A 24,847-nucleotide genomic window follows, 5' to 3' on the forward strand; every position below is an offset into this window, starting at 1 on the left:
TGACCCCACCCCTACCACCTGCCCTGGGGTCCATGTACGGGTCCTTAGGAGGGTCAATCAGGCTTTGTCTGCTTTGTTTACATTGCTAAATGTGTTTCAGTGAGTCTAACAGGAAGTTGACATGAATAATTATAACTGAATGGAAGCTATAGGGGACCCAGTCAGGCTAAACGATAGGAGGGAGTGCAGGCCTGTTCATGACATCTGCATTTACTGTACGTTTCCATGGATTCACACTGTAAGACATCTATAACGGTCTTTCCTGTTTAGAGACGGACTCTTCTACGGATCCCAGAGGAAGTTCTCTCAGGTTTTACCATCTGCTAGAGCTACTGTTGTCAGTCAAGGCTTTGAAACATTGACTTCAGGTTCTCCCGAAGGCCCTGAAATCAGGATTTCACCAACACGGAAACGAAATCGGGTATAAACGTTTGTGTCTTATTTTTATGAGACCCAAGAGAACTCAAAGAAGATTCTTGCTTATTGCAAAACTATCTCTGACGAAATACACTACTGCCCCACATGGGCAAATACACCGCTAAATACGACAGGCATAAAAATAGTGATGGTTTGTATCAACTGCCAGACCAGAACAAAGGGAGAATAAGGAGAAATATCTCACTAGCGTCATAAAAACCAGGGTCCAGGAGGAGACAGAGACCCAGTTCAAAAGATATTAAAGATCAGCCCTAAGTCGGTCAAAACATCTAAAATATCAGATGTTTTCCATCGAAGTCCTCCGCCCAAAAGGGACCCGTAAAGCACATAGAATTACATCAGAGAGAGAGAGAGAGAGAGAGAGAGAGAGAGAGAGAGAGAGGGAGGAAGAGGGGGGGGGAGACAGAGGGAGAGAGATGGGTAAGTCATAAAGGGAACGAAAGAGATAGGGAGAAAGGGAAAGATGGGTAAGAAAATTCCAGAGGTAGAGAAAGGGAAAGGTGGTTGAGTGAGACGGTATGGGAATGGAAGAGAGGGGGTGTGTAAGACAGTGGGAGAGTGAGAGAATCAGTGAGAGAGAGAGAGAGGGAGAGAGAGAGAGAGAGAGAGAGAGAGAGAAACAGAGAGGGAGAGAGAGAGAGAGAGAGAGCGAGCGAGAGAAGGAGAGTGGGAGAGTGAGAGAAACCGTGAGAGGGAGAGAGAGGGAGGAAAAATTCTTGAAGTATGAGAAAACTTTAGTGCTCCCCTCCCCTCTTTCCTTCTTTCTCTCTCCTCTCTCCAATCCCCCCCACCCCCCTCTTTCGATTTCCCTCTCTTTCTGTTGGTCAGTCAATCAGGTCTTTTTTAAGACAAGAGAGAGGGAGTGCCTGCTGGACAGACTGACAGACAGACGACAGAGGATCAGAGGTGGTGGAGATCTGCACAGGTAAGACCTCTCTGCTCTATTCTCTACTCTGGCAATGCTTCTGCTCAAACATGAAACAAGACTTGCACCACTAAACTGACCAAGACGAAGTCTGATCCATCTATGCAATATGCATTATTGATTATTATGAGTTGAGTGGATTGAATGACTTGAGCATCCTATCTGTGCACTGATCCTAACTGATCCTCAGCTATACACACAGCGTGTTGGAGTGGACAAGGTAGAATGTATTCAAACAGCGTCTTGAAGTTGACAATGATGGTAGAATGAGTGCATGAGGCAACTGTGGCAGAAGCTTTGCTATGGCTAGCCTATCATTTATAATATCTGGATCTGAAGTGAGAATCGTTTGATCATGGTCTGAAGTGTGTTTCATAGTGTCTGTCTAGCCTAGTCTTCAATAAGGCTTAGCAGGGTGTCAGTGGTGCTGCCACAGGAAAACATGCTGTCATCATGATCAACTGTCATCGGACTGTTTGTCGACTGTTTGTCTGTTGTGAGCTTTCGCCTGTGTGCTCTAGAGCGTATGGCTGTCAATGTGAGGGAAATTTGATTTCAAGGCCGAGAGTAGGAGACTGAGAGACTGAGAGAGAGACAGAGAGACTGAGAGATAAACAGACAGATGCAAAGAGAGAGAGAGAGACGGAGAGAAACTGTGAGACACAAACCCAAGGAGAGAAAGAGAGACACAGTGAGAGACAGAGAGAGACACAGTGAGAGAGAGAGAGAGAGAGAGAGAGAGAGAGAGAGACAGAGAGACAGAGAGAGAGACAGTGTGAGAGACAGTGTGAGAGACAGAGAGAGAGAGAGAGAGAGAGTGTGAGAGACAGAGAGAGAGAGAGAGAGACAGTGTGAGAGAGAGAGAGAGAGAGAGAGAGTAAGAGAGACAGAGAGAGAGAGAGAGACAGTGTGAGAGACAGAGAGAGAGAGAGAGAGAGAGAGAGAGAGAGAGAGAGAGAGAGAGAGAGAGAGAGAGAGAGAGAGAGAGAGAGAGAGAGAGAGGGAAAGAGAGAGTGAGAGAGAAAGAGAGAAAGACAGAGAGAGAGACACAATGAGACTTGACACGCACAGGATGAAGCTCATGGATGCAGAGTGATTAAGAAACGGTTTATGGCACATTTGACATTTCTATTACCCTCCTCTGAGAGCGCTCCAACCACAGTGTTCCCAGCAGCCGCCAGAGACAGGTATTTACAAGGTAATTGTGGAATGATGTCAGACCTGCCTGGTCTATCCCAGCTCCAGACGCACACAGTAAAACCATGAAGGAGTGAGACACAACAGAAACACGGTGTTAAAATCATCTTGGCTGTCAATCGTAGAGGTTGAGGCAGTGGAACAGTAGCGGTCCTGACACTTTCAAAGTGCAGAAGGCGATTTCTGTTGTGGTTTTTTTCCCCCTTCCTTCCTTGACCCTCTTCCACTGGTTCTCCTCCTGTCCTCCCTCCCTATCTGACTCTCTGGAAGAGAGTAGCTGGTGTGGGAGGTATTGTTGCTGTGGTATTCCAGAGCCGATGAGGACTATAAACGAAGAGATTTATTACAGTTTGACTGGGATGGGAAGAGAGGAGGTGGGTGAGAGGAGGAGAGGAACGAGCGATGAACGAGGAGAGGAGTGGAAAGGAGAAACGGGGATGGAGAGGAGAGGAAAGATGAGCAAAGGAAGAGGGAGGAGGGGAGCGGAGAGACAGGGAAGGAGAGGAGGGATGTGCTGTGGGGGAGAGGACGGGAGAGACAGGGAAGGACAGGACAGATGGACCATGGGAGGAGAGGAGAAAGGGGATGGAAAGGAGAGATGGTCATGAAAGGAGGGTGGGAGGGAGGGGGGATGTAGCGCAGCTCAGAGGGACAGCGGTAGTCTATCCCAGAGTTCCGAGTGTCTGTGAGCCTCCGCTCGTTGACAGGACGACCAATCCTCGGAGAGAGGCGATTTACGAGCTTTTTCCAGGCCGCTGCTACCGAAAATTGAATAACCTGTTGTCATTTCCCCCCCACGGTTCCTTCGTTTACCTCTCTCCTCTCTTTTTACTATGGTTACTTAAAAACTCCCTCGTTTTTCAATCACCAAACACTTACATATTTATTTATTTATTTGTATGTCTGTTTCCCCCACTCCGCTCCCCTCTTTGGGGAAGCATGACGTTATGCAGTTCACAAATGTTAGGAGCACGTTACAGGATTGAGAGATAGAGAGACAGAAAGAGAGGGGGGGGGGAAGAAATGGAGAAAAAGAGAAAAAGAAAGAGATGGAGAAAGAGAGATAGAAGAGAGGGTCTGGTTTGTGGTTTGACTGAGTAAAATGGGTGCTCTCAATTGTCTGATGTAAAATGTATAGCTACTGCCTTAAATTAATTAAATATCAGTCAGAGCATGGGTTCAAATCCCAGATCAAAGAAATCATATTCAGTATCTTTAGTGCAAGGGTTGAAATCTTACCTTAAATAAATTATATTTCTACCTGGTTCAAGGGTTCAAATCCCAGCTCAAAGGCATAATATTTCTGTCTGGGGCAAGGGTTTCAAATCCTGGATTGATCCTAGAACTGGCGCTTGTCACGTCGTCAACGTAAATAACAATCTGTTAACTGACTATCCTGAGGAAAGAGGACCTTTATGAGGCAAAGTTAAGAATCCATTTACACGTCTGTAGGGCTGTAGTTTGATTTGTCTCCAGACTAGCCTGGGGCACCGGTGGACTGACTGGGAAGGTGTAATGGTAGGAAACCTGGAAGCTTTGGGTCACATAAAACTGAGCTGGTTTTCAAGTATACAGAGCAAAGCAAACGTGTTCTTTCCATGTGAAGTATCTACTGACCTGCTGTGCTGGCCCATAAACAACTAATGGCCTATTTGTGCAAATTGTGTACCCAAGTCATGGTTTTGCTGTGGTAATGTGAACCCAGGTTGTGCATGTGACTAACTGCCTGCTGTTCCCGTAAAGGTGCAGACCTTGTAGACACAACAGAGACGAGGACAAACGGGGAGTACCTCGAAAATAAGGACAAATAAGAACAGAGATTCTCTTCACCTGAAAACATACCTTGACTGACAGACAAACCTACCCTTCAGTTTCTCCATTGGCCTCCATAGCTGTCAATCACTTTGAGGACTACCATTTGCGACATCTTAACCGATAAAGACGATAGTCCCTCCCCCTTCCCTTTACCTGAAGACGTCTTCCCTTTTTCTGTCGAAAACATGCCTCTGCTCCGCCCCTACCTGTTCCTTCTCCTGGCAAGCCCCGCCCTCCTCACCTCACCCGACTCTTTCCTGCAGACCGGGGTTCAAAGGTCACCCAGGGATACCAGCCAGCCAATCAAAGTGCAAATCTCTGAAGGTTGTGTCCAAATGGGGGACTCCTCTGACTCAAGCCAATCAGGAGGAGTCAAGGAGCTCGACTTGGAACCCGGGTCGCCTCTGATCCTTACCCACCGGATCCGGCTGATGCCCGCCTCGGGGTCCGGCTCGGGGTCGTGCGGGTGCGAGGCGGACTTTGAGGCCCTGAAGGCTCGCATCGAGAGGCTGGAGAGAGAGGTGTCGGAGCTGAGGGAGAAGTGTGGAGGACCGGAGGGGGGATGCTGCACCTCCCAGTCCAGCACAGGTACTGATCACCATACACATACAGTCATACACACCTCACACGAGACCACAGGTACTGCAAATGTTGGGTTGTACAAGAGAGGGGAGACTAATGCTTTGGGACAGAATCTTCTTGTCTGCCGTCATCATACTATCCTTCCGCAGTCTACAAGACTGCTGTCAGCCCAAAGACTCCACTCTGTCTGAGCTGCATCCTTCCATGGCCATGTCTCAATCCAACTGATGCCTCTTTGTTGGGTCATCCTTCTATGACTCAAGCATATTAACTGGGTCACGTACACACACACACACACACACAGGCACATACATGCATATGCACACACGCCATCCTCACACAAATGGTGCACACACACACACACACACACACTCAGGATCCGCCCTCGCTTTAACCAGGTCTTACACACTGCTGTAAAAACTGCCATTGGCCCAAAAGCTGAGCTCAATCCTGTTCACATCCATTAGCTATTAGCCTTCAGCCGAGCTCCAACTATGATCTAACTGATGGTTAGCAAAGCGGCGTTAGCGCACACTCCTCTAACGGGGTGAGTGCTGGACAGAGGCTGGTCCAACCAGTCTCTGGCCTGGATGAGCTCAGAGCCTCTCCCTGCCCTCCAGCACTCTACCAGCACAGGGGACATTCAGAATCAGGACAGGGGACATTCAGAACCAGAGGGAGGGTTCATCCCATCTGTTTTGTATCCCTAGTGGACCAGAACATCATGCAGTAAAGATGCGCACGTCGCACGTAGAACATGGTGCAGTTAAGATGAGGAACCGAGGAGTGCAAGAAGCTCAGGAAAAAAGTCTCTGCTGGGGAGAAATGACTGTACTTGTGTAAAATAATCTCTCTCCCTTTCTCTCCCGTTCTCCATCTCTCTCACCTCTCTCTCTCTCTCTCTTTCCCCATCTCTCTCTATCTCCCTTCATCGTCTCTCTCGTGTCCCCCTCCTTGCTCATGTTTTCCATTTCTATCTCTACTCTCTTTCCTCTTTCTCTCTGTCTCCCCTCGTTCCCTTCCCTCCCCTCTCTTTCTCCCTCTCTCCACCCCTTCTTCTCACTCTAACCTTTCCACCTCTCTGTCTCCAATCTCTCCTCTCCCTCTCCTCTCCTCTCTTTTCCTCTCCTCTCCCCTTCTCCCCTTCTCCCCTTCTCCCCTTCTCCCCTTCTCCCCTTCTCCTCTCCCCTCCTCTCCCCTCCCCTCTCCTCTCTTCCCCTCCCCCCTCTCTCCAGGTTCTCACTGCACACGCCCAGAGTGTCCCAACGAGTGCAGTGACCAGGGCAGGTGTGAGGACGGGAAGTGTGTGTGCTTCCCTGGCTTCAGCGGGCCTGACTGCAGCATGTCTGACTGCCCCGGCAACTGCCACGACAAGGGCAAGTGTGTGAACGGACAGTGTGTGTGTGATCCCGGTTTTACCGGTCCCGACTGCTCCCAGAGCGCCTGTCCTGGTAACTGCAACAACAAAGGTCGGTGTGTTAACGGCAAGTGTGTGTGTGACGCCGGATTTACCGGACCTGACTGCTCTCAGAGCTCCTGTCCTGGTAACTGCAACAACAAGGGCAAGTGTGTTAACGGCAAGTGTGTGTGTGACACCGGTTTCACCGGACCTGACTGCTCAACCAAGGCCTGTCCCGGTAACTGCAACAACAAGGGCAAGTGTGTTAACGGGAAGTGTGTGTGTGACACTGGTTTTACCGGACCTGACTGCTCAACCAAAGCCTGTCCTGATAACTGCAACAACAAGGGCAAGTGTGTTAACGGCAAGTGTGTGTGTGACACCGGTTTTACCGGACCTGACTGCTCAACCAAAGCCTGTCCCGGTAACTGCAACAACAAAGGTCGATGTGTTAACGGCAAGTGTGTGTGTGACACCGGTTTTACCGGTCCTGACTGTTTGACAAAATCCTGCCCCGGTGACTGTAGCGACCGGGGTCAGTGTGTGGACGGCAAATGTGTGTGCGAGGCCGGATTTACCGGACCTGACTGCTCCCAGAATGCCTGTCCCGGTAACTGCAACAACAAAGGCAAGTGTGTTAACGGCAAGTGTGTGTGTGACATCGGCTTCACCGGACCAGACTGCTCCCAGAGCTCCTGTCCCGGTAACTGCAACAACAAGGGCCGGTGCGTGCGGGGGAAGTGTGTGTGTCGGCGTGGGTTCAGCGGGCCTGACTGCAGCGAGTGTGAGACCGGCTTCACCGGAGCAGACTGCAGTACCGGTGAGACACGCTAAAAAACATTTCTTCAGAGACCAACGGTAATGTAAACCATAGTGTGATTTGGACACCAGTCAAGCTCATGCTATCAAATGCATCCTGTAATGTCACTAACTGAAACAGTGGCTTCCTGTACAGCAATAGTCACTTGCTGAATGAGTCACTGTTATAGCCATGTATCCGGTGGTTTCCAACGACTTGACCTTACCTTGTGTCTGCATTCTGTGCGCGTGTGTGCACGCGTGTGTATCTGTGTGTGTGCACGCGCGTGTGTGCGCGTGTGTAGCCATGACAGGTGTGTCTCAGCTCAGCACCAAGGATATCACGGAGGACTCTGTCACCTTGTTCTGGACCCCCCCTGCTGTGCAGTACGACACCTACTACATCACCTTCACCAGCAAGGTAACACACACACACACACATACAAACACACACACAACCACACATACACCACCGCACGCAAACACACACAACCATGCACAAACACACATACACACACAACCAGGGTCGGACCGGCCGTCGGGAGAGTCGAGAGATTTCCCGAACGGACGGTCAAACAGCCACGGCATAATGCTATATATATATATATATATATAATACACGTTCGTGGGCCGGTCTGCGTTTCAAAGTCCCAGGCCGTTTTTCAGTCCCAGTCCAGAGCTGCACGCAACCATGCACAAACACACACACACCACCACGCACACACACACACAGAGGACCAGACACACACAAACACTGGGTGACAAAGCCTGAAAACCCACGTTGGGGCTGACACTAAATGTGCATGTCCACATTCACACGACTGTTTTCTGTTCAACAAAGGCTCAGGGTCTCAGGTTTCCAAACAGATTCTGAACCAGAGATGAGACCTGAAAACCATCTCGACCACTTTACAACTGTTGACACAGCAGGTGCAGTCGTTGAGAGAGATGGACAGTCACCAAGACAAACAGGAGTTTGTTCTCAAGGCCTGAGTCTCGGTTCCCAGAAGAACTGTTTTAGGGCCCACATTTCAGACGCAGAGGTCATGTTGAGTAGTCATCCTGAACCTTGAGTGTTATTTCCATGACAGGCCCATCTAAATATTGTTCTAAAATGTTTCTTTGGAACCCCATAGGGATTCAACAATGGCTGAATTTAGTTAGAAATGACTAAATGGTCCTAGAAAAACACATAGCCTTTCTGGCTAGGGAGTTTGGTGTGTGTGGGTTAGATGTGCTGTAATTCTGAATACCCTTGCTTAGTCTCTCACAAGTGTCACGCAAACAGTTATTTCTCTCACTCTCTCTTTTTCTCTCATGTTCTCTCTCTCTTTCCCTTTTTTCTTTTGTCTCTCCTCTCCATGGGGTTATCTAAACTGGAAGCACAGCTCACCTTCCACATGGACTTCTCTGATTTGCCAAAGAGCGTTGAACTTTGTGTTAACGTACTGAGCATATTTATGCGAAAGTGAGTGATGGAGAAAAAAAGAGTGAGAGCGAAAGAGGGATAATAGAGAAAGGGAGACAGAAAGAGAGAAAAAGAGAGAAAAAAAAGCAAAGCAGCTCTCACTCCTCAGAGAGATGAGACGGAGAGAGAGAGCGAGAGAGAGAGAGACAGAGAGAGAGAGAGAGAGAGAGAGAGAGACAAGCCAAGGCAGCTCTCTAACCTCAGTGGTCTCTGTTGGAGCCAAAGAGCATAAGTCCTGTCAGTCCTTCCAGATCCTTCCTGAGAGCTGGTTGACGGCCCAGCTGGGGGGCGGAGCACTACGCTGATAAAGCTGCTGTTCCAAACGCATCACTTCCTGGCAGGCCAGAGCTGTTCTCGCACCGGAGCACACATAAATACAGACACACTCACACACCTGTAATGGATATGTTGTACACTTACACACACACTCAAACACACATGCGCAAATGGACACAAGCCCACATAATATATAGTTGGTCACATATATACACACGCACACTAACACACACAACACATAGATGGACACACACACAGACACACAAGTGCACACAATACATAGATGCTCTAATACATCGATGTTCACATACACGTGCACACACACACGTGCACACAAGCTGTAATTTATAGCTGCTTACACACACACCTAAACATATGTGATGGAGATATGACATGCTTTCATACATACACACACACACACACACACACACAGGTGTCAGACAGACGAATAGCTCTCTTGGCTTCCTAATTCACACCATCGCCATGCTTCTCTTAGCCCAGCCATTAATTTCACCCAGCCTTATAAAGAGGGAGTTTCCAAACGGCGAGAAATTACAAAATACGTTCTGCCAAGCGAGCGGGGCTCGGACCGTTGGAGAACATGACAGGAATGGAGGTTTCTATAAACGTCCTAGCTAGACGAGGGGGGCTCCAGCCAAGAGAAACAGCAGAGGAATTCCTCTCTCCCCCGGCCGCTGTTTTAAGTGCGTTTGGCGTTAACGAACTGTCAACTCAGTAAATACGGGCTCTGTTTGAAGACTGAGGGGAGTACGGCGCGTGCCCTGCCATGCTTGCGCTAAACGTAACACTCACACCTGAAGATCCTCACTGGCGTGGAGGGGGGCGGCACAGCTGGGTTACGGAGCCTGAAAACATAAGATAGGGCTGCCACACTCACACACGTGCACACACCCACAAACACACATTAGGATGTCCTTTGCGTAGCGCAGCACCTTGGTGTGTGGGTATGTTTCCTGACATTGTCCTGCCGTCTTTGGTATTACGTAATCAATGTCTAAAAGAGATGAGATCCCCGCCCAGATCGTTTCAAAGATGGTGTCCCATATGATTCAAACGGTTTCCAGTGAGTGTCCAGGCACTGAGTCATGTGCTAGTCATTACACTGAAAGCTGCTTTTGTATTCTCAGTTTTTTTTTTTTTACAGATTTGCACTTAGAACAATTGTACACAGAGAGTTAGGTTGGCTGGAACGAAGGCCTGATACTAATTAAGGTTCCTGGTCAGAGACAGGATGGTGGCGTTGGTTTCAACAGTATATTACTCTTAATATCCTAAAAACAACATCTAGAATAGCAGTTTACTCTGGTTCAGGACCAATAGAAACAGATGATGAGCCAGAACTACCACTGGTGTCTCTCGTTGAGAACACTAGTGCAGTGCCTGTGATGCAGCCAATGGTTAAGATGTTGGTTAGTTGATTCAGTGACACACAGACACACAGAGACAGACACAAACAGAGGAATTATAGATAGAAGTATCTCTTGTGGCTATTGAAGTACTATTTTACACTATATGACTGTTTGCTAGTTTTTCGATTTAGACTGAATGTGCCTTCTCTTGGACATTTCCCTTGTGAAACAAACATCATTTGCATTCCATTGTCAGTTATTCATTCAGAATGAAAGGCCTACTAGGAATGGCAGAGACAACGTTCATTTTGGTACCACTTGCTGAGGTGAATTGTTATTGAGTTGCAATGCTGTACTTTGGCCAAAGTCTCATTCTGATTTTAAATGTATTACAATATGTACAGTCTGTACACAGTTTTGGAGAGTGACATTCTATTGGTACATTACAGTGAACAGGGATCCTTACGTCAGATTTGTGTAAAAGTGTCCAGGTATTTTTGAGAGGCCAGTCCTGTGTGACTGATTCACACATTTACATTTATATATAATAGTTATACATACATGTATTTATATTAACATTCATTTTAATTATTGTTATTATACTATTACAATTATTCATTCATATATACACAATTATGAATGCATGCTTCAGGTCAGACCCCATGTTAAATGTATGGCTGAAATGACAGAATCTTATGTAGTCAGATAAGGAGATTCCATCTCTGACTGTGCTGCTGTGCCTGGTTGAACACATGCTGGCCCTGCGACTGAAGGGTGGAGCTGTTTTCATATGGTGGGACTCCATAATTAGTACTGTTAGTAATCTCATTCTGATGTTACTGATTGATGCGTAACTAAATGTAAAGTTTAACTCATGTATGACAAAGAGAGAGAAATTGACAGAGAGACAGAGTAATTAGACAGAGAGAGAGAGAGAGAGAGAGAGAGAGAGAGAGAGAGAGAGAGAGAGAGAGAGAGAGAGAGAGAGAGAGAGAGAGAGAGAGAGAGAGAGAGAGAGAGAGAGAGAGAGAGAGAGAGAGAGAGAGAAACAAGACGAGACAAGGAGAGTGAAAGAGGAAACTGAATGTACGATGCGGAGAGATGCCAGAGACAAAATCAGTTTGGTCTCCAAGTATTGGCTCCACAACATCTTCTAAAGACCTCCCAGCAAAACAACAACTAGGGAAACAGAGTCAGGGAAGAAAGAGAGACAATAAAAGCCCAAGTTTGTCGTCCCGGAGGATCCTATTAGAGGGTGTGAGGAGGACGAGGAGGACCAGCAGGAGGAAGATGGATGCTCAGGGACTGAACAAAACAGCTGACCGGAGATGAAGACACGATGAGGACAGGGGAGTGAGGTGTGAGAGGAGAAGATGGAGGGGAAGAACAAAGAGATACAATTAGAGAGATGGGTGGAAGAGCGTGTACGAGAAAAGAGGAATGTCAAAGAGAAAGACAGGGAAGAAACTAGTAAAAGAGAGAGAGGAAAAAAAGGAGTGGAGTGAGATAGAGAGAATGTAGAGAGAGGGGAAAGAGAGAGTTACGAGCAAGGGAGGGAGGGAGGGAGGGATAGCGGGGGATCGGGGGATGGGGGGATGCAGATGTGCGATGCTTGTTGCTAGGGCCAGATGTAAACACTGTCAAAAACATGGCCGCTGCCAGGGCCATGACATCACTGACCGGCTGTAGGGACGCACACAGGAGGAGGGAGGGGGGAAACACACACACATCTTCTATTGTTTACAGACCAACAATGTTGACGGTTAACCTGTAAACAACACACTGACCACCAAGATTCTTTGGAAAGATAAACGATAACAGAGAGAGAAAACACAGATGTGAGAAAACTCCTGAGCCAGTCTAGAAGCAGGAAATGACACACTGGCACTGTTTTCACATGGCCTTTGATGCTTACATTTGATATATTGCTGGACTGACCTGGCAACGTTGGACTAACCTGGCAACCAGGGTGGCCCTCATTACATTCCACAGCATAAAATATTACAAAAAGGAGGATTTGTTGGAGAGCAGCCCCAATTTGCAGTTAATGAGCAAACCCTTCCGGAAACATACTCTGGAAATATGCAGAGCTTTCCAATACATAAATTGAATAATGACAACTTGATATTGTTTTTGGTTTTAACAAACGCTGTATTACATCTGGTTTCTCACAACCAAATTGAGTAGAATGACAGAATCTGGAAAGTGGTCTTCCTAATGAAGCCTTGTAGGATTTATGAGTGACTGAAGCTGGGGCCTGTGATGCAGCCACTGAAGTACTCTATTTAGGTTGACTAAATGTAAAAATTGTGTATATGTAGTTTAGTTTAGTTCCTCCCCCTGCTGGTCAACATAGAAATGACAGATTCTGTAGCACGTCTAATTGCTGCTTCTTAATTGAAAGGATAAAACATCTGGATCCTAAACCGACCTGATCTGTCAACATTTAAAACTAGGACTTCTCTCAAGGCCCACTTCAAATGTGTTTGTTGTGTCCGCAGAAAAAAGCATCCTCCACAGACAGTTTACCTCAGTGTACCGTTTCACAGAACATCCGCGTGGGTGTAGGCCCTTCCTAAACGTCCTCCTCAACCCTTTGTTTAACACCAAGTCTGGTCCGGTCCTGTGTTCCCCAAACAGAAAGAGAGTGACCAGCAGGTTACAGCTCAGGTGGATGGGAAGCAGAGCACATTCCTCCAGAGCGGGCTGGCGGCAGGCCAGGAGTACACCGTCACCGTCCAGGGAGAGGTGGGAGGGAAGAGAGGAGGCGAGAGCTCCGCCGAGTTCCAAACACGTGAGTTCGGAAGACAATTTGATCCCAGTTTAAATTCATGCGTTGTTTAGGTGGCCCGTGATCTACACATAGAACACGTCTAATTGTTTATTATTTATTTTTATTTCATGTAAAGTGTCTGATTAATTTATTCAGTTATGGGATATATTCATTTCATGACAAATTTTGTCTTGGTCGCTTCTCCCACCGTCAGTCATCTCTGGTCCTAAAAACCTCCATGTTGTCAAGACAACGACCACATCTGTGGTCGTCCAATGGGAGCAGTCACAGGGAGAGATTGACAGGTACCGCTTGAGTGTAGCACCCAATGAAGCGGCCGGGTCAGCCAAGGGCAGTCAGGAACTGACCCTGCCTCCCGAGAGAGACTCTGCCCAGATTGACGGTTTGGTGCCAGGTGTCCTCTATGACATCACTCTCGTGGCAGAGAGGGGGAGGAGCAAGAGCAAGCCAGCAACCGTCCAAGCAACGCCAGGTGAGTTATACTGCATCAATAGAGGCTGTAGGTGAAAAACTGTCATTTGTGTACGTTTATAGGAAGCATATAATATGAGGTCAAAATAATTCAGAGGGTGGAAAACAGAACAAGAGAAACAAAAAAGAAATGGAGTCAGATAGGGAGAGAGAGAATGAACAGAAGAGAGAGAGAGAGAGAGAGAGAGAGAGAGAGAGAGAGAGAGAGAGAGAGAGAGAGAGAGAGAGAGAGAGAGAGAGAGAGAGAGAGAGAGGAGAGAGAGAGAGAGAGAGAGAGAGAGAGAGAGAGAGAGAGAGAGAGAGAGAGAGAGAGAGAGATCCCTGCCAATGTGAATATTCATTCTGGGCCAGCTCTGCTTCTGGGAAGTGTGATCCAACTAGGCTTAACTAGTCTGGACACCTTCTTCAATCAATGAATCAGATCCATTCCACTGGAATAATAAACCATTTACAGAAAATTGTTAAAATGGAAACACATGATTTATAAGCAGAAGTATCCACCAGATGCAAAGCTGATCTCCTTATATGAAGTAATTAATCCAATGTTTAATTCCTTCTTTGCCAACAGTAGCGAACTTTTAACTCATAAGATTCAATATTTCAGCTGATGACCAACTTTACTCATGTTTTCACTTTTTCCCACAGGTGTCAACATACCGTTCAGCTGCTTTGTTTATTGCACTAATGTCACCACAAGCAGTAGATTTAATGCAAAGACATATAGATTTGATCTAAACACTTTGATTAACAAAACATATTTTGTGTCTTCTTATTTGGATCTAACGATTTTCCGTTTGCAGTTGGATGCAAAAAAAGATATACAACAACAAAACCATTCTACTGTATCTTTGATTCAAAAACACTCGCTCCACACTTTTAGGGAAGCCCACAAAGACAATATCCAGGGTTACCATGGAAACTGTGACCACGCAGGTAATCCCCCAGCAGGAAGTCGGCGAGGGAGGGGACCCGGAAGTGAAACCCCACCACGAGACGACCATCTCCGCTGCCATCACTCCCTGGCTGGGGGCACAGGAGAGGCGGGGAAACGCAAGTGACCTCATCTCTGAGAGGGTTGGAGGAACGGTTCAGCTCAGATCTGGAGAGGGCGCATCCGTGACTGCCCGTACCAGGCCACTGGCTGACACCAAAGATAGGGTTGTATCTAAACCAGGCACAAGATGGACACCAGCCAGAAAACCCAACACTGTGGGTTCTTTACGACAAAATGGCACCCGTCTGGGGCCTGGACAGAGGCTGGGTCCTCTCAGAAGGCCCATGAACAGGCCTGTGCAGGCGGGCTTGAAGGAGAGGAAGACCCTGGGAACCGGAGACTCTAAGCCAGAACATCCACAGGTAGGGGACAGGACGCTGGCCCTGACAGTGAAGAATCCTAACCTGGAGGAGACAAACTTTGAAGAGGAAGACGGTCCTGGTAGAAGGACCGGGCCCCATCCTGACAGAGGCCATCTTGAGAAGGCTGTCGCTCGTGGACTCCATTCAGAAAAGCTTGATGTGAGCTCCAGTTCCAAAGAGGAGGCAGCCGCTCCAGACTTCAACAATCCATCAAGAGACAGCTTGGAGAAGGGTGCTAATGGGACAGAGCTGAGGGGAAATAATTCCACTGCACACCTCAATGGCAAAAAATGTTTCAAAAAGCTTAAAGTGACACATATTAGGGTTGGAGGGCAGCAGGAGGGAGATGCAGGAGGGAGTAGCACAGTGAATGGGGAACCAGAATCAGAGAAAGTGCCAAACGTCGGCATCAGCACGCTATCTCTGACAGGAGATGTGAAACAGACCGAAATTCTGGAGCGCAACTTGATTGACATACTGACAAAATCAGAGGAAGATTCTTCACAACACTCCTCAGACTGTCCTACACATATGATCCCTAGCTTTTATCCAATCCCATCTTATCCTTTAACAGATTCTTCCCCCCACTCACAATCCTCTTCCTCTTCAGCTCAAGCAAAACAACAGAAATCAACGACAGGAACCCCTATAAGTCAACCAACCACGGACCAACTTTCCCATCGAACCACGCTCTCCTCGACTCCGTCACATCCGAAAAACCTCCCTCCTGATGCCGAGAAGGAAAGGGAGCCAATGTCGTCATCTGAATCTTTGTCGTCATCAATGTCATCATCCTCATCTTCGTCATCATTTTCTTCTTCTTCTACCCCAGAGAGATCGCATTTGGTTGACGTGACAGACGTCGGTGCTAGCAGGGAGGCAGAGAGCGATGAGGGTGGGGTGGGAGAGCTAGGTCAAGGTCAAGTGGGAGACAGGAGTCCTGCCCAGGCATCGCCTGAAGCTGGAGGAACTCAGTCGAGACCTCAGGGAGGAGGTGGCACACCCCTTTTTTTTCGACGGCCAAATCCTAAGGGAACCTACCCTCGCCGCCAGCACCCAAATATGGGACAGCCACAGAACAGGACACGTTTAAATATGGGTCAATTACAAAGACCGCGGCGGCCAAATATGGGCACATTTCAGAACAGGACACGACTCAATACAGGACCAATTCCGGGTGGTGTACATCTAAATATTGGATCACTTAAAAACGAGACTCCTCCAAATGTTGTGGAAGATACGAAACACCCAAACATGGAACAGGACAGAACACATCCAAGTATGGAACGGTCTCAGAACCGAACACAGCCAAATATCAGCTTCTTTCAAAACAGGACTCGTCCAAATCTTAGACATCCTCAGCATCCACACAGAGGTCCCCAACGCCGACCTTTCCCACATAGACCATCCAATGGAGTCAAAGGCACGATTGTCGGTATCCAAACCAGCCAATCAAAAGAGGACGGTGGAAGGAGCACAGAAACAGAGACAGACACTGACTTTCAACCCCACACTCCCTTTACGGGCAAGCAGACCCCTGTCAGTGATCTATCACAGGGTCACATCCAACTAAGAAACAACAACAGCCAGAGCGAATGGGGCCTGGATTCCAAACCAGGTCATGGGGGAAAGGAGAGGGGAAAAGTGATCGAGAATCTTGATGACTCAGAGAGAGGTGGGGTGGACATGAAGAAAGCGTTGGGGTCTGACATCACCACCACAGCTGAGGACACAGGAAAGTCTCTGGACTCTGTGGGTGTACAGGACGTGACCTCACAGGGGTTTACACTGGTCTGGGGAGCTCCCGAGGGGAAGTACCAAAACTTTGTTGTGACTCGGAAAGAGCAGGGCGGAATACCGGAGGGCCAAGAGGAGACCGAGGGGGTAAAGGAGGAGGAGGAGGGTGGGTCTGAGGGGGTTAGCAAGGAAGAGAGTGAAGAAAAAGATGAGGAAGACAAAATTGGGGGAGAGAGCACAAATCTAAAGGAAAATCTGGAAAGCAAAGTTCTAGAGGGCAGGAATAAAGAAGGAAAGGAAGGAAAAAGTGATGTCTCCCAAACTCAGAGGGGCAACAACAGAGGCGCAGCTAACCATGGCGATGCGGGAAGCGCGAAAGAATTCTCCAAGGTCCTTCCTGGGTCTGCCCGCTCCTTCCAGTTCCAGAATCTTCCTTCCCAGACCAGCTTCTCCCTCTGGTTGGTCGGGAGGGGACCTGGCATTCGCTCCAAAGTACATAGACTGGTCATCAGCACAGGTACTGTGTGATAGTTAGCACCACTAATGGCTACACAAGCCAGCACAGCAAACAGCCTACAACAATGGGAAGAGTCACTGTCTTCCATCTTGAATTGCTTTTTAAATGTTATTCAAGATCTAACAAAGATCTTTTAACTCTTCAGACCAGAACTCTCTTCTGGTCTGAGAAAGACCCAGTTGTCCAGTAGACATTACATCCTGCTACAGGACAGTGAAGTGTAGCTATCTCACAGGTGCTTGGTGTTCCTCTTCAAGAGCCGCCACACTCTTGAAACTGTAACTTCTTGTATTACAGTCATTGGGTTTCTATCTGTGCCATCACCTGCTTATTACATCATAAATCGTTTCTTTTGGTTGGACATTCCCTGTCTTTTGTCTTTGTTAATGATATTGACACGAGTCAACTGTAACATTTTCTGTACTAAACTGCTGTAATTCCTCTTAACCCATTGAACCCCAATGTCGGTTGAACTGCAATGTGAGGCATCCATTTTGGAAGCATGGTTGAAATGCAGGCAGCTTCACAGGCTAATTGGTTACAGTGGCCCATGATTTCATTTGACAGATGTATTTCTTCATATATGAACAGGGGAAGACACTGCTACTTTACTGTCATATTATATTTACATCCTTCAGCTTTTGTCTGCCTGTGTTTTAACACATGACCAAATATGGTAACGCCAACACATCCAGGTGTGGGGCACATGATGTCATAACCATGAATATTATTGGAGGTCATCTAAATATTCATGAAGCAGCCTGAGAATCACAGTCATTCCCACTAAAAACGCAATTCATAGCTGGTCTGATCCTTTTTCATCCAGGGTTAGCTTTCAGTCAGCCATCTTCATTGACTACACTTCATCGCTCACCCAAAAACCCAGGGTAAGACCATGGTTGGTCCCTACGGTTTTACTTGTTCTACTCCTGATCTCATTATGCGAAATGTGCAGATTTTAATCCTATGAGTTTATGTTTTTTCACATTAGATTTTTTTTCTGGATCATAAAGGGAGTTACTATTAACATCACACTTAATATTTTATTGTTAGTTTTTTGTGTTTTCAGAGGATTCAAGACTTTTTTCACTCAAGGTTGAAAATCTGTCAACAAACATTTCAAATTTCTTTAATATATTAATTATCTTCCACCTTGCTTCAGCTTTATTTGTGTGTGAAATTATTATTGTGTTAAATATACGTTCCTCTTTCAACACCATCGAGACGTTTCCTTGCTTGAATTATGTTGCTTGATTTTACTACCTCTATTTCCTGTCCCCTCCTTGATTTTAGGAATTTCCTGAGCAGCTAAATGTCTCGCTAACTTCATCTCCACCCTGCTGCTTTTCAGGATCCAACACCATCCCTTAACAGTTGACAGCGTCTGTCTCAACCCTGTATATGCAGCTCAGTGTATACTGTATATATGTTTGGACTGTACATATATACACACACATTACCAGCCCTACTAGTAACTAAGTATGGTTAAATAAGTATGGATATCGAGTACATACTTATGGATTGCACATACCTCACAGCAGATTCCTGTGTATACTGTATTTCTATCATATACATGAATGCTCAGGTCTTCTTTCTACTTCAGTAACTTATCTCTTCCTTCCAGGTCTCTGTCTTCCCTGTTTCTCAAAATGAGTATCTCTCTTTCTTTATGTCTTCAGTACTTTTTTATCAATCCATCCATCAATTTTTCCTTCCTTCCTTCCTTCCTTCCTTCCTTCCTTCCTTCCTTCCTTCCTTCCTTCCTTCCTTCCTTCCTTCCTTCCTTCCTTCCTTCCTTTGTATCCGTCTCCCTCCCCTCCTGCCCTCACTCTCTCCTCCGCGGGTCCCTCCAGGTCCCGAGCCTCCGTCTGACCTGGTCTTCAGCGGGGTGACAGAGAACTCGGTGACAGTGTCCTGGACCAGACCCAAGAGCTCCGTCAGTGGCTTCAAGGTCACCTACACCCACACGCAGGACGGTGAGCGCCATCGCGGATGTTTGTGAACGTCCAGGTCATTTTTATAGGGTTCTCCAGAAGCAGAAGAACGGAACGTTCTCCTGGAAGCCAGCGCATGCAGATGCTGGAGGTCTTGAACATCAGTGTCTCATTCCTATCATTCGGCAAAATCAAGATGTCCGTTGCTTACAGACAACCACTAAAGACACCCAGATGCCCACTAAAACCTGCTGTGTAGCTACCTACAGGTGGATGGTATGCATGTACAGAATGGTTGAGCTCTCTGTTCACTCAATGCCGTTATACAATGCTGAAGGCCATCTGTGAGTCCAGGGGTGGTTTGTTAGCAAATGTGAGTTGGACAGCTTTTTATATGTAACTGAGAATGTTTCAGTTAAATACAATTTTCTTGATGAAAAGTTTGTGTGTTGGGGGGGGGCTGTTTTCAGTGCATAAGACTCGTCTAATGAAACCTATGTCCCTGGTGCAGTCTATAATGTTGAGGATGCCATTTTGTTTTTCTCCAGGCGAGCCGGTATCCGTGACGGTGGGCTCGGAGGATTCCACCGTGGGGCTGGCGAAGCTCTCCCCAGGCTCCACCTACGAGGTCAGCGTCATATCCGTCCTCGGACTGGACGAGAGCGATCCCATCAACGACTTTGTCACCACGCGTAAGCGATCTCATTTTGCTGCAGAACTCAAAAGTTTGATTTGATGTAGATGAGACCAAGGTGCTAAAGTTTAAATGCAATGTTTTTTGGGGGTTCGGTTTGGTTTGCATTTGAGCATTCAAACACTGTTAAATACATTAGAACTGGGTAGTATTTGTGCATTTTTCTCTCTTTGTTTCTAACTTTCTTGTGCGTGTTTCAGCGGTTCATAGGAGTCTTGTGTTCTCTTGATGGCTATAGCAGGTGCAGGATCTGGGAAAGCATTTTTATATTCTCTCAAAGGGATCTCTGCTCTTGAGTCAACTGCAGTGTTTCAAAACACTTTTTAGCTTGAATGAAGATTCCTAAACGTGTTGCCAGACTTCTTGACTAATCGAAGGGGTGTGATTTCACTCTGGGTTGACTGTCTTTCTTTCCTTCCCTCCCTCCTTCTTTCCCTCATTCTCTCTCTCTTCTCCCAATCCTCCACTTTCCCCCGTGTCAGTCCCAGACCCACCAACGGATCTGAGGGCGATAAACGTGACGGACACCAAGGCCTTGTTGCTATGGCGCCCTGCCTTGGCAACGGTTGACCGCTACGTCATCATTTATGGCACAGGGAAAGGTAAAAGTCTCTGGATACATTACGACAGCAGACTTTGGGACGGCAGTGAGGCCAAATAGTTTCGAAGCGGTCGCCACAGTGTTGTATCTTTTTTGTTTCAGAGTCACAAAAGTTGCAACTTTCATTCGTCCGTTCATCATCGATTCACGTGCCCACTCACTTCCTCACCTTTCCATTCACGCACTCATTTTTTCACTCACTCATTCACTCACTCATTTTTTCACTCACTCATTCACTCACTCATTCCACCTCCCCCCATCCCCTCCCTCTGTCTCCCTCCTCTCCTTATCCCCTGCACTCTCCCTCCTCACCCATCTCCTTCCCTCTGTCTCCTACCCCCCCCCCCCTTCCCCCTCCACCCGCTCTCTCCTTCCCCCCCAGGTCCCGGGCTGACAGTGAAGGTGTCGGGTAACGCAGCAGAGCAGCAGCTCCAGGGCCTGCAGGGCTCCACGTCCTACACCGTCACCATCGCCAGCCAGCTGGGGGACGTCAGCAGCTCCGAGGCCTCCACCACCTTCACCACCTCCAGCGGTCAGCACACACACGCGCGCGCACGGGCACGTAGATGAACACAAACACACTGAGTACCCTACACTGAAGTGTGGACACACTAAAACTCTACCTCACAACAACATAAGTGTCAATGTTGTTACCATACACTAACTATGAGCTACAGAGCAGATACATGTGCCGGTGTGCTCGTGGTGATTTTCTCCCCTGGTTCCTCTCCTGGTTCTTCTTTCAGGCTCTGGAGGAGACAGGGAGGGCCCGCGGGACCTGAAGGCCAGCCAGGTGACCCCTCGCTCGGCCCTGGTGTCCTGGAAGGCCTCCTCCACCCCCGTGGGAAGCTACAAACTCACCTACTTTACAGAGGGCCAGGAGATGAAGGTGACAAGTGCCAACGGGGGCGGAGATGCTGGGAAAAAGACACACCCCATAGGAGAAAAACTAAACGGCAAAAGAAAAATAACACACAAATAACTTCCTGAATTTCCTGTCTGGACAGGAAGTCACCCTTGACCCCACAGTGACGGAGTACAAGCTGACCAGGCTGAGGCCCACGTCCAAGTACACGGTGCAGCTTCAAGGGGAGAGGGGCGGTCGCTACACCTCCACCATCTCCACTGAGTTCACCACAGGCAAGCTCTTCAGATGAGGGGGAATCATGAGGGGGGAATCACCTGGCCTGGAGCCAGATCCAAACCATAGCTCTGGGACATTATATTATTTGGAGCAGGGCAATTATTTTTGTATCGAGGCCTCAAGCTTGGGTACTTTATACGTTGCTACAGTTACCTGTGTGTCACTGGGGTAGCAGCTGTCTTACTGACAGCCCCGATTCGGTTCAATAATGTGGACCTTTTATCCTGCCCTCCTATTGGCTCCTGCCCCTCTGGGGGAATTAACATTCCTCCGTTCTGGCTCCTGTTTGGGAGAACTTACTCAGAGCCCTGATTGACCCTAATTAAAATGCCCTTTCACCCTGTCTCCCTATTGGTACTTGCCCCTCAGGAGGAAGTGTCAGTCCTCCATACTTCAGTATCACTATATAATGTGACCCCAAGGCCATCGTTCACTCAAAGATTGATTATACCAATGTTAATTGATGATGAATTCATTCATTAGTTTCAATCATTCAATCAATGTGTTGAATTCAATCAATGTGTTGCTGATTAACACCCATGTGATGCCCGTCAATCAATAATCAAAACATGAAATCCGTTCACTACACACACAACTATTTAAGTTGTCTCCAAATCTTTCTTGTCTCTTGTTCCCTTTCACTCCCTCTCTTTTCCTTGCTCTCATCTCCAATTGAGTCCATTCAAATCAACACAATGGGCTTATTAACTAGAAAAAAAACTGTACCCCCACCAGGTACTCTACGTTTCCCCTTCCCCAGCGACTGCTCCCAGGAGCTGCTGAACGGCATCCTGGACTCTGGGGAGGTGGACATCTTCCCCAAGGGCAAGGAGGGCGCCCCTCTGCAGGTCTACTGTGACATGGAGACAGACGGGGGAGGATGGACGGTACGGAAAAGGAGGAGAGGGAGGACGGGGAGGTAGGGGAGGAGAGAGGAGGAGGGGAAGAGGAAGAGGATGAAGACGATACAAGGAGGAGCAGGAGGAGGGACAGGAAGGGAAGGAGGAGGAGGATGGGGGGAAGAAGGAGGGGGAGAGAGTAGTACCATAAGGAGGAGGGAGGGGAATAAGGAAGAGAAGCAGTGGAGAAGGTAAAGAGGAGGATGAAGGGGGGGGGGAAGAGAGGGCAAGAGGAAGGAAGGAATCGACAATTGAGTGTAACACAGGCAGGAAAGAGGAAATGCACAAGGAATATATCAATGTGTGTGTGTGTGTGTCTGTGTGAATCTCAGGTCTTCCAGCGGAGGAGGGACGGCAGTACAGACTTCTTCAGAGACAGGAAGACCTACAGTGCCGGCTTTGGAGAGCTAAGCAACGAGTTCTGGCTGGGTGAGACTCTGCCGCCAGTCATCACAACATTGTGTCACTTCATAGTACTCATGTGTGATCAAATATCTACTCATATACTCATATGAATTAGGATTTGGTCCATTCCAAGTAGTATTTGTCCCCTTTTCCTTTAGTGGGACATCCAGCATTTCATTTAAACACTTAAAGTTGTCTTGGTGATTCGTCTGTCATTGCCCAGGTAACGAGAACCTGTACATCTTGACCAGCATGGCCCCGATGACGCTGCGCGTGGACCTGAGGGCGGGGTCTGAGGCTGTCTATGCCAAATACTCCTCCTTCTCTGTGGAGAAGAGGAAGTACGTGCTTAGGGTGTCGGGCTACTCCGGCACGGCAGGTGAGACGCATCCGTGTGCCCGTCACGTAGCTCAGCGACTGTGAAAGTGTTTCCGAGCAATTGGGGTGCATTTGATTTGCCTCCCAGTACACTCGAATGGATCTGATGGTTTTTTTTCTCCTTCTCCCCTCTTCCCACCTCTGTTCAAAATGTCCCTCATTCCTGTCTTCCCTCCCTCCCTATCCCCCGTCTCTCTCACACTCTCCCTTCCATCTTCCCACCACTCTTCCCTCTCCTGTTACCACTCTCCCTCCATCCCATCTTCCGCCCCCGCATTCCAACTACCTCCATCCCATCTTTCCCTTAACAGGAGACTCTATGAGTTACCACAGCGACCAGCCTTTCTCCACCAAAGACTACAACCCCAACCGCTGGTCCATCACAGTGTGTGCCATGTCCTACAGGGGGGGCTGGTGGTACAAGAACTGTCACGAGGCCAACCTCAACGGCGTCTACGGGGTCACTGAGAACCACCAGGTAAACACTGGTCGGCTTCAAATAGTATTCTGCAGTTTAACACATGCCAGGGGATTGGTTGAAGTGAAATATTAGCATCAGCCGGTAAACTCTTTAAGCCTAACTGAGTTTAGGAGTTATCAAGGCAACCTACTTTCTCGTCAACCACTACTTAACCCTACCAGATGTGTAGCTGTATGACTGAATAGACAAAGAAAATCTTTGATCTAGGGGTAAATATGGAAAGGGTTTGAATCCCACCCATTAGATCACCATTTGCTACGCAAGCCTAACCTTAATAGCAGGTCAATACAGTCACACAGAAAGTTTCTGTTGTAACTCCATGACTGTGTGTGTTTGTGTGTGTGTGTGTGTGTTAGGGAGTCATCTGGACGGCCTGGAAAGGAAAGGACTTCTCCATCCCCTTCACTGAGATGAAGTTCAGGCCCACAGCGTTCAACCCCCCTGCTAGGGGGTGAGGAGGAGGGGGGCAGGAGACTGAGGAGGAGAGAGGCACTCTTTGTGAACACATGCGCACACACACTCACATCCACACACACAAGCTCACACACACTCTCAAACATCCACACACACACACACTCACGTACACTCTCAAATGTCCACATGCACACCCACACTCTCAAACGTCTGCACACAAACATGCTCACACACACACACACACACCTTCTCAAACGTCCACACACTCAATTTTCACACAAATTCTCTTACCGAACTGTCACAGAACACACTCCTACTTGCTAGTCTAAGGATATCACGGTGCCTTGTCCAAATCCAAGATTAAAGCAGACCTTTTTTCAAATGTATAAAGGACAGTTATCAGTATCTTACTGTATATTGTACAGATTCTAGATTATAATGTTTTAGTTGTTTTTTTGCTATTTCCACGCTGTTCTTTAGATTTCGTACTTATCTACGTGTTGTCACACCACTCATGTCAGCTGTAAAAAAGATATGCACTGTCCTCTCTCAATGACGGTCGAGTGTAGGAATGAGCGGGTGAATGGCGTCTTTCTGTTCGTACTTGACTGATAATGATCAACTTTCTGTTTTGTCTCTGTGTACTTGTCGTTTGGTCTTTGAGTTGCTCTGTTGCCCCTGGTAAGGCTACAAAAAAAAACGAAATAAAGGTGAAAAGAGAACGTATTTGTTTCAACTGACTATTTTTCCATTC

General features: G+C 47.6%; 1 protein-coding gene across 2 annotated transcripts; it reads left to right on the top strand.

Moving 5' to 3' along the window:
- Positions 1-1,009: 1,009 nt before the first annotated feature.
- On the top strand, positions 1,010-24,819 carry tnxbb (tenascin XBb). 2 transcript variants are annotated; one of them, XM_084695629.1, is made up of 18 exons: positions 1,010-1,363; positions 4,304-4,963; positions 6,193-7,176; positions 7,460-7,575; positions 12,909-13,062; positions 13,256-13,534; positions 14,414-17,143; positions 18,997-19,119; positions 19,626-19,769; positions 20,254-20,373; positions 20,755-20,904; positions 21,119-21,261; positions 21,380-21,512; positions 22,252-22,403; positions 22,748-22,844; positions 23,044-23,199; positions 23,510-23,676; positions 24,036-24,819. In XM_084695629.1, exons 2-18 carry the CDS (start codon positions 4,561-4,563, stop codon positions 24,132-24,134), a joined length of 6,150 nt encoding a protein of 2,049 aa, XP_084551755.1. In that variant the 5' UTR covers positions 1,010-1,363; positions 4,304-4,560; the 3' UTR covers positions 24,135-24,819. The 2 variants fall into 2 exon arrangements, with proteins under 2 accessions (XP_084551755.1, XP_084551756.1); XM_084695630.1 differs by lacking the exon at positions 14,414-17,143 and having other exon boundaries at positions 1,209-1,363.
- The last annotated feature ends 28 nt before the right edge of the window (positions 24,820-24,847 follow it).

This window comes from Hypomesus nipponensis, chromosome 4, assembly GCF_054491055.1.
Source record: "Hypomesus nipponensis isolate SF chromosome 4, ASM5449105v1, whole genome shotgun sequence".
Lineage (NCBI taxonomy): Eukaryota > Metazoa > Chordata > Actinopteri > Osmeriformes > Osmeridae > Hypomesus > Hypomesus nipponensis.

Bases quoted from the DNA above. Each gene is read 5' to 3' on its own strand.
- tnxbb (XM_084695629.1), top strand. From the start codon at position 4,561: ATGCCTCTGCTCCGCCCCTACCTGTTCCTTCTCCTGGCAAGCCCCGCC. The intron at 13,535-14,413 runs GTGAGTTATACT...CCACACTTTTAG, and splicing joins AACCGTCCAAGCAACGCCAG to GGAAGCCCACAAAGACAATA. The intron at 23,677-24,035 runs GTAAACACTGGT...TGTGTGTGTTAG, and splicing joins GGGTCACTGAGAACCACCAG to GGAGTCATCTGGACGGCCTG.